General features: G+C 39.5%; 1 protein-coding gene across 1 annotated transcript in view; it reads left to right on the forward strand.

The window, feature by feature from the left end:
• chas (chascon) overlaps positions 1-8,805 on the forward strand; it is a 472,926-nt gene extending 464,121 nt beyond the window's left edge. Inside the window, exon 9 of the mRNA XM_069847044.1 lies at positions 6,947-8,805. Within this exon, the coding sequence (XP_069703145.1) occupies positions 6,947-8,297 (1,351 nt within the window). The 3' untranslated portion in view covers positions 8,298-8,805. The remainder of the gene's footprint in view (positions 1-6,946) is intronic.
• Positions 8,806-10,684: the final 1,879 nt, after the last annotated feature.

Genomic DNA, 10,684 nt, shown 5'->3' on the forward strand with positions numbered 1-10,684 from the left:
ATTTCGATGAAAATTCGAATATAAATTAAGTTCGTTGTAAGTCAGATTTTAGGCTATATGGCATTCAAAATACTTCTTTTAAAGGGGAGGTTATAAGGGGGCCTGAATTAAATAAACCAAAATATCTCGCTAATTAATGATGTTTGTGAAAAATGTTACATAACAAAAGTTTCTTTAAAAATGATTTCCGATACGTTTCATTCCAAGCAAAATTTTGATGGGACCAAACTGCACCAAAAACGGATGTTCTCTCAACCAAATGATCATATTTTAATTATTTGCATGTAATAACAATTAAGAAACATGTTAAAGAAATTATCATTGCACTAAATGAGTGGTCTCTGGAGCAAAATGATCGCATTTTAATTATTTAAATACAATTTAAATTAAGTCACATATTAAACGATTTATCCTGCTATCAAACACGAATGTTCCCTGGACCAGATGTCCTATTTTAATTATGTAATTACTTTATATTTATTTCTAACAAGTGCAGCGGAGCGCACGGGTACAGCTAGTTTATAATATAAATGAACAGACAGTAAATTATAGACAAAAATGGCTGGAACACGTAGAGAGAATGGGCGAAGATAGATATCCTAAGCAGATTATGCATTATATACCTAAAGGGAAGAGAAACATCTGTAGACCTAAGATCAATCAATGAGTGCAACTAATTTGGAAGCGCAACAAGCCTTAAAAGGCTTAAAGTTTGGAGAAGAAGAAGAAGAAGAAGAAGAAGAAGAATATTAATTTATTTTCAACTACAGAAGTCATTCTGTGACGAGATGAAGATGATGTAATATCAGAGCAGTTATTGGTGGATTAGAATGTCAGACATAACAAAGAGTATTTGAGTAAATCCCCTCACAAAGCAAAGTTATCCTACTAACGACCTCGAAAGGCCCTTAGGGTGTTGGGTTATCTCACGAGATAAACGGCTATCCCTGGTACTCACTTCTGTTAGAGATTAGTAGATCCAAGGGCCATGGTGCGGCCAGAAGAATTAGATAGATGGAGGAAATCTATGACCCCATCGGGAATCGAATCCGCGACTTTCCGGTTTGCAGCGCAACGGCTTAACCCGCGTTCCCAAATTTGCCCACATTCATCATAAATATTAAATAACCTGCTCGAAATCGAACCCTGGCAGTCGCTGGCAAGAAGCCGTTAGCTGGATCACCTACCGTTGGACTAAAACGACCGAACCCAGGTCCCTTTCGTGAGCTTCCAGCTAGCGGCTAGATACAAGAAACGCTCAAGACTTTAATTATTAATTCTGTCTGCCTCTAGTCTAAAGAAAATTCGACGAAGATATTTCTCCCTATCACAATTAAGTTTTATTTCTAAATTTATGCAAATACATAATATGCAAACTGTTCATAATGGAAGCTGCCCACATACGCTTAAAGCTGAAAAGTAGTCAGTCGGTGCCTTGACCCTCAAATTTTAAAGTTTAAATAAATTTGCTTGTATAAATATGTATTCATTTACTGGCGCTGAGCCAATGACAGAGTATCTGGTGACGACATTGGGTTTAAATATCGGATGCAAATTTCACTTCACAGTGACGATCGCATAAGTATTTCTCCAAACGAAGACCATGCAACTCTATACTTAATGTTTGCTTTATAGTACAGGCTTTATTCATGGACGACGTGACAACGGTGAGGAGATAGTGAAGCGACGCGACGGTAGAATGAAAATGGGATTGAGTGATTCGGGGCAGATTCTGTGAGATTAGCAGGCAATAATGTGGCTGTCCGCTGTGGGAAAAGTTTTCCTTCATGATTTTCTTATCATCTCTAAATAATACCTATAAAGTTGTAAAATAAAGACTACCAAATACGAATATTGATGTACCGGCAATCTAGTGGCTGATAACTCATTACACCTGATTGAAAGTTTGACATGATCTGACGGCTGGACTATGAATGAATGGGCTGTTACTGACAGCACTATGATTGACTGACTGACTGACTGAGCTATCAGTGACTGACTGACTTGACTTTGACTGACTGACTCGACTATGACTGACTGATTGGACTATGACTGACTGACTTGACTATTACTGACTGAACTATGACTGACTGATTGGACTATGACTGACTTGACTACTACTGACTGAACTATGACTGACTTGACTATTACTGACGGACTATGACTGACTAACCTGACTATTACGGACTGATTTGACTACTACTGACTGAACTATGATTGACTGACTTGACTATTACTGACTGGACTATGACTGACTGATTGGACTATGACTGACTTGGTTACTACTGATCGAACTATGATTGACTGACTTGACTATTACTGACTGAACTATGACTGACTGATTGGACTATGACTGACTTGACTACTACTGACTGAACTATGACTGACTTGACTATTACTGGCGGACTATGACTGACTGACCTGACTATTACGGACTGATTTGACTACTGACTGAACTATGATTGACTGACTTGATTATTACTGACTGGACTATGACTGACTGACTTGGCTGACTGACTGACTGACTGACCGACTGACCTGACTACTACTGACTGAACTATGATTGACTGACTTGACTATTACTGACTGGACTATGACTGACTGACCTGACTATGACTGACTGACCTGACTATGACTGACTGACTTGACTATTACTGACTGGACTATGACTGACTGATTGGACTATGTTTGACTGACTTGACTATTACTGACTGACTTGACTACTACTGACTGAACTATGATTGACTGACTTGACTATTACTGACGGACTATGACTGACCTATTACTGACTGAACTATGACTGAATGACTTTACTACTGACTGAACTATGATTGACTTACTTTACTATTACTGACTGGACTATGACTGACTTGACTATTACTGACTGAACTATGACTGACTGACTTGACTACTACTGACTGAACTATGATTGACTGACTTAACTATTACTGACTGATTTGACTATTACTGACTGGACTATGACTGGCTTACCTGACTATTATTGGCTGACTTGATTACTACTGACTGGACTATGACTGATTGACTGGACTATCAATGACTGACTTGACTACTACTGACTGAACTATCACTGACTAACTTGACTATGACTGACTGACTTTACTACTGACTAACTTGACTGTTACTGACTGACTTGACTACTACTGACTGAACTATGACTGACTGATTGGACTATGACTGACTGACTTGACTATTACTGACTGAACTACGACTGACTGATTGGACTATGTCTGACTTGCCTATTACTGACTGACTTGACTACTACTGACTGAACTATTACTGACTGACTTACCTGACTACTACTACTGATTGGACTATGACTGACTCGATTATGACTGACTGACTTGATTACTACTGACTGAACTATGACTGACTGACTTTACTACTGACTGGACTATGACTGACCTATTACTGACTGACATGACTACTACTGACTGAACTATGACTGACTGCTATGATTGACTCGACACTGACTGACTATGCCGTGACTGACTGTTTGGGCTGTAAAAATAGTTTAATAAATAGGTACCAAAACCTGGGATAATTTATCATTTTATTATTAGAATTCCATACCTTCAACTAGTAAAACAGTGTTGGAAATAATTTACGAAAGTAATATGCGATTTTCGACTTACGACGTATTTTAATGGCTGTGCGATATGCAGGAACAACGGTACAATTGCTGCAACACATTGACAGAATGAACTATGATAACACTACCAGAATTGCTCTTTATTATAGACCTAAGTAACAAGAAGTCTGTGGAATATCCGAAAGAAAATGGACGGGAAAGGAACATTTTGCGATTGTAGTGCAGAACTAAATACTCATAGACCTAATTCGTCTTCTATTAATGGCAATGATAGCCTATTACAAGAGAGCCAGTGATTTTAATTTTATTTGCTGTATTTGTCGTTTCTGAGCTTTCTTTCCACTTGTAAAACTCGTACAGGGAGAAGTGAGCACAGTAGTAAAATTCGAGAATGGATTACATGAATGAAACTCTGTGTGAATAGCACCTCGGGGAGTCTTACCATGAGCGTAAAACTGCCGGAGCGTGAAACTAGTCACTGCCATTAATTTTACACGTTTCCTGTGTGTTTTCTTTAATTACGCGCATAACGTGGTGGTGTTTCAACAACACTGAGTAACTTTGTTTGTCCTTTTACTTCGATACTTTCTGCTCCAAATTCCACTAGACTATATCCGGTGTATTGCGCTGGTTTAGGCCTAATACTCGAGAGACCTAAGATTCATTTCCAGAAGCAGATTATCCCTATTGAATCCCCCGTCATGTTTGGATGGAATTTGTGGTTGACAAAACAGTTGCTTCAGTGGATTTTATCGGGATACTCCCGTTTCCCTCTTTCATTCCATTAACACTCTTCAATTTCCTCTCATTTCATCTATTATCTGTAATAATAAAACTAGGCTCGGGTGATGTCTGATCAAATTTCTAAGGTTTGGAGTTCCGGTCTCTGGCTTCGGGACATCATTATCGGATAGGAGCTTACCAGGAAGGATGGTCCGCCAGTCAGCGTCGGAATCACGAATTCCATTCTGGCCATCCGTCGGACTTAGACAATCATCGTATACGAGGCGTACAATGGGTCTGTACCACTCCACGGAGGGCAGCTAGGAAATCACGAAATATGCGATTCACCAGCATGGCAAACAATGAAGAAATCTCACTAACGTTAGGCAAGCTCGAACACCGGTAGACAGTCCTATAGTCGAGTCAATCACGTTCCATTTCGGCTACATTCAAACGTACGCGTCTTGTCATTGGCCGCTGATGACGTTATGCATTTCCACTGCTGCCACATTTAGTACACAGCTGTTAATTAATATAGCCTACTGTCCTGCTCGGTGGCAAGCAGGTATATAGAATGTGCAACAACGCGACCAGCTCAAGATGTAAACAAAGAGGAGGAGCCACGCCGGAAATAACAGAGACGCGACTGTAGCAGAAAGATTGATGGGATACTCTTATCCTTTAACCATGCACAGTTTAGAGATATAGTGGGCCTATTAACAGGACGCAACACACTAAGGAAACATCTGCATGTGATGGATTGACTACAGACTCCACATGCAGGAAGTGTGGAAGAGAAATGGATTCTTCTCCCCAAAATATTGTGTGATTGTGAGCCTTTGTTCACAATAAGATATATATCCTTTTGTGTTCGGATATTCGAATCATTGTAACAGTAGCCGACGTTCTACATTCATGAACAATTCCAAGTCTTGGTGAAAAATCTGATGAAACAGGCTGGGACCAGAGGATATAAAGAAAGCAGACACGAGAGTAACCCTGGCCTTTAAGGAGACTTCGAGACATGGGTTAACTTTCCAGTTATCTGGGGTACAATGGGCCCACTTAAGAGGCCTACGTGCACGGGACCGAAAGGGCCCAACCCATTTCAATTCATTCATTCGTGGGTCTAAACGGCCTAAATCAGTGGTTCTCAACCTTTTTTAATAGCGTACTATTATTTTTAGCTTAGGAAATTTGCTGTACCACTAACCAGATGTATTAAGGAAAACGTTATGTGTCGCTTCTAGAATCGTAATAAACGTTCTTGTGCTCCAATACCAATAACTGATTGCTTATTTAGGCGTGTTTAATTAAGAAACAGTTACTCTTCGAATTTATTCAATGGAATGTTCTATACAATATACAGTCAACTCTGGTTATAGTGAACATTCGGCTATAGTGAATCTAAATCGTTGGTCCTGACCCGAATACATTAAAAAGTACATTAATATTTCCGTTTATAGTAACCCCTCACTCCAGTTATACTGAACCTTAAAAATTGAAGTTACAAGAGTTGTATCCTGACAAATTCTTATTTGAGTCAGAACTTCTTGTATAAAATTGAAAGAATGTGTTGAGAACAACATTCTAAGTTTCTTACTCCTTTAGTCAAAGGACAAAGGTAGGATTAGTGATTTCTAGACAATGAGCTGTACACTAAATCCAGGCAACGCGTGACGGCCTTGCCTCACTCCACCGTCGAAGGGTTGCCATTCTGTTCTCAGACACACTACTCTACTATTATTTCTGAACCTCCACTGTCAAAGGGTTGCCTTTTGTTTTCAGAAATATTTCCATTATGACGGATAACTTCGAAACAACGGAAAATGAAATTGCCTTCTTTTATTAAAAGGGGACGGACATTATGTCCAGAACATAAATGAAGATAAGATTCCGATGGCTTTCAAACCCCCTCCCAGTTTCCATTAAGTGACCCGGGAAATTCCAAGGTTGAGTACGCAGTCACACCCTAACAGCGCTTGTCATTTCTACCTGATTAGTCTGTTTTTAGTGTTCGAACAGTGAATGTAATGTATAAAAATGTCGAAGAGTAAAGGGTTTTCTTTGGAAAATAAGGCGAATATTATAAGTGACACTGAATGTGGTCTTTCGCAAGCGGACGTGGGTCGACAGCATAGTTTAAGTAAAACAACTGTGAGTAACAGTATATCCATTCCATAAAAAAGAAATATTTTAATTACTGTATAGTATTTTATTTTCTTGTTCACAAAGTTAGGGGAGAGATACTTCGGATTTAGTGAACCTCGGATATAGTGAACAAAATATGTAAGTCCGCAGAGGTTCACTATATCCGGAGTTGACTGTATATTTTATATTTTATGATAATTTGTATTTTTATTTCAAATTTTAAGAATATCATCCAGCAGTGGTATTCCTACCATAGGTTGAGAATCGCTGGTCTAAATTCAAGAATCTATCCCGGATCCAGTTCTCGTTAAATCAATCAATCAATCGCGATGGAATGCATTCAGACCTTGCATACCGAAAGAATGGTTCAAAAATTGTCATGACTGATTTACTATATACTAAAATTATATGAACTTCCATTAGTCTATAATATTTAATTTCGCAATATGTTTGTGCTTACAGGAGCAACATCAGCAGCAGCACTCTGGGGCGCCTGAGTAAATCCACTAGCAGGCTTGCAGGCGCAGAGTCCTACAGTCCGAACGGGGACCCCAGTCGCGGGGCACAAACCTTGCCTAGGAAACTATACAACGAGCGCGTCAAAAACCAGCTGTACGTCCAGAGGACCAACGGCTCGAGCGACCCCCCTCACTGGGAGTCGGGGCGACTGAACCGCGGCGGCGGGAAATCGCAGCAGAATCACTCCAGCAGCATGATCAACGTGTCCATCATCAACAACGTGACGCCGCCCCCGTCATCGATAGGCATCAACAAGCCCCTGACCAACGGGGTGGGCCTCACGGGGCCCGCCAAGCCGGCCCGGACCTACCGCTCCAACCTGGCGCGCAGCAAGAGCTTCAACGTGCATGCGGAGGGGCCTGAACCCACAGACCCCTCGTCCCTACTGCTCGGATCTAGAAGTCGCGACACCTATAAGTCCAACCCGCACCTACATCGGCTTGACGAGTCTCCGCCTCCGCTAAAGAGTCCCGGGATCCTGGCCAGCATCAGCAGGAGCCAGAGAGACCTCTCCGAGTCCGCAAATCTGGAGAAAGAGGAACTGGACTTGGGACGCAAGCAAGAGAGCAGGTTTTCCAAGAGTACTAGCAATTTACTGAGCAATGGCTACACGCAAGATGCCAAGAAGAGGCTCTTCATGAAGGGGCTGATGGATAGGGCGCCTGAGCTCTATAAGACCCTTCACGGGAACGAAAGTCCAGAACCGAAGCCGCTGTCACCCAGTCCTGGCAGCCGTCTGTACAGCAGCACGCCCTACAAGAACGGTCTGTCCAACAACATGTCCTCCAACAGGGTTCTGGATTACAGCAGCTCCTTCAGATCGTCCAGTACAAACGCAACGCCTGAAAACGATTCCATAAGGGGAAGCCGTCCTCTATCTTCCCCTTACAGACCGTCGATGATGGTGAACGGAGGAGACCGAGTCACGTCCCCTGTCGGCAAGCCCAGTTACACGAGCACGCTGACCCACACGCCTTCGTTCAGAGGGGATGCAAACGGCACCACCACCTCCATTGTAAAGAGGGGCGGCGTCAACAAAGACGATTATTCGGAGACGGTGCGCATCACGTCAAAGTCCGACGACCCACTCAGACCTAGCGTCACCAACACAGTGCAGAGCTACACCAAGAAGACTGTCCCCACCAAGGGGGGTCACTCCACGGAAACCATCGAGTCCAGCGAGACCACGACGGTCACCAAGAGTCGACTTCGCGGTGGGGATTCGAACCCCTACTCTATGCGAAACGGAGGCGCAGGAGGAGTGGTAATCGAGGTCAGGTCGGGGAGAAAATGACGGACTTCATTACAGTAAACAGCATTGCGTGTATAAATGTCGTCAGTAGACGTTGATAGGTTTATAACTAATTGTTTCTGCCAAACTTGGATGTGGTTAAGATATTTAGGTGTGAATTAATGTAGTTATGTGGGCTTAGAAATGACTAAGCATGAAAAGTTTATTACATTATACACATTTCAATTTTAACGTCATACTAAATATACTATTTCAAGGTAACTAAAAACTAATAAATTTTGTTAGCGTCATATTGTAGTTAATACTATAAAAGCATTTAAATTTTATAGTTAAGTCCATAAAACTCAATAGTTCACGTTTAAATAGGATTATCTTTCATAAATTTAAGAACATTCCATTTAGTTTTTATATCTTAATAACTATTTATCACTTCTAAAGTGGCTGAGTTACGCCAAAGATCTTCAGTGCAAACCTATTACGTTTCGTATGGATTTTTCTAGGGTGTCTTTGATGTAATACATAAAATTAACAGACCTCTTGTTACAGTAATAAACGTGAGAATATTTTTAAATTATTGGCCATTGCAGAAGAGTGGAATTACCTCTATAAATAGATGTCATTGTCATACAAGAACCTTCGAACCCATCATTGTAACATACGTAACTAAATAAGGTCATATTATATCGACAGCTGGTATTTCTTTATTTAACGGTGTTTTTCCAACCATATAAGATATTCCGAGGCAATGAATTAATGTCACAATAATCGAATCTAATGCGAAATGGTATTTAAACGGTACGGAAAATGGACGTACACGGAGAAACCCATAAAAAACTCAAAGGATTTTCCCAGGGCCACATCGCAGTACTCTCTATTGAGAAACCATAGGCTAGCATTAAATTCCGCCTGGACTTTGTTGGTGCGTACTTTTTTTTAAAGTCCATAATTATTTTCTGGTAATGTTTTGACTAAAAGTTACAATTTGTCTCTGACCATGTCGAAAAATATATTAAAAGCCGTCTTCTCCAGGTCCTTGAACCCCAGACAATGACCTTCAGTCTGCTTTTCTATGCGAATAGATGAAGTACAATTTATTATAAAAGGCGCTTATGACTAGTGTGAGTAATATTATCTCTAACCTTAGAACAGAATTGAGTCATTAGCTATGTTTTTTTTAAATCTCTTACATACGATCTTCAGCTGTATACATTTTGTCTTTTTTTTTTTTTTTTTTTTTTTTTAGTATCTATTTGTAACTGATAAGCTAATAACAGCCAGAAATCTCAGATCAAAATCAGTAACAGAAACATGTTAACACCTTCTGATGTGTAAGTAACCTGAATTTTCAGAAGAAAAATAAAATAACATTTTATGTATAAAGTTTTCTAATAAATTAATCTTCACTTCATGCAATCAATTCAAGAATCAAATTGAATTTTTGCACCTGTCACTTCGAGGTATCTTCTCCAAGCTCTTATTTAATTTCACACAATTGAAAAATCGTTGTAATAAATAGTAGAAAAGTTAATGGAATTAAGAATTTTGTCTACAATATGATTTTTATTTCAAACTCATTTGAGAAATTGTCTTGAGCAAATGCACTTGACGTTGGTATACTTAAACACAAACTGATTTAGCAAAAATTAAGACTTTGTCAATATTTTTTAAAAATTGTTATCAATATCAATTTACTACCAGTACTATCAATTTTATAATTTAAATAATTCAACATTGAGTTTCAGTGTCTGAAATAGACAGCGATCTATGAACTAATTACCAGGTACTTTGTCTACGTCTCTTAAATGCACGATTGTTTCCTAAAATCCAAGATGTCTGGCAACACTGTCTTCATTAGTTTTCCCATAAGAATTGGAGTGTTCTCCTGCTATGCCTACGACTTTAGACTATAAATTCTGCCTTCTTAGGCAATACCGTAATAGTGTTCTGTACCTTAAAACAAATTCTGTAATAAATTATCTCCGTCCATATTCTGTGTCATAGTGCCATTAAAGATAAAGACAAAATCGCTCTCTTACATGACCAAATTATATTACTGTAGCCTTTAGATTCTTTAAACGCTTTCAGAAACATCTGTCCTTATCATGGATTGTCCGTTTAAGCACTCAAATAAGTTGATTATGTATTAGATTTCAATAAACACGCTCAGCAGAAAAAACTGAATAAATTTTTTCACTGATAATGAATTTCCACTGTACCTTCTGTAAGTTCTCGTTTTGTATTTCATGATCGATAAACTTCTAACCAAATATCAAGTTTGGCTGAAACAAACATATAATGGCGGCAGACATATTGTTAGTTGTTAACAGCATCTGTATATACAATACATACATCAAAGTCATAAAAGTCTAACAGTGAACTAGTGATCCAGTACAATAGCTTGAAGAACACACCCAGACTCCCATTTTACA

This window comes from Periplaneta americana, chromosome 15 (assembly GCF_040183065.1).
Source record: "Periplaneta americana isolate PAMFEO1 chromosome 15, P.americana_PAMFEO1_priV1, whole genome shotgun sequence".
Taxonomy (NCBI): Eukaryota; Metazoa; Arthropoda; class Insecta; order Blattodea; family Blattidae; genus Periplaneta; species Periplaneta americana.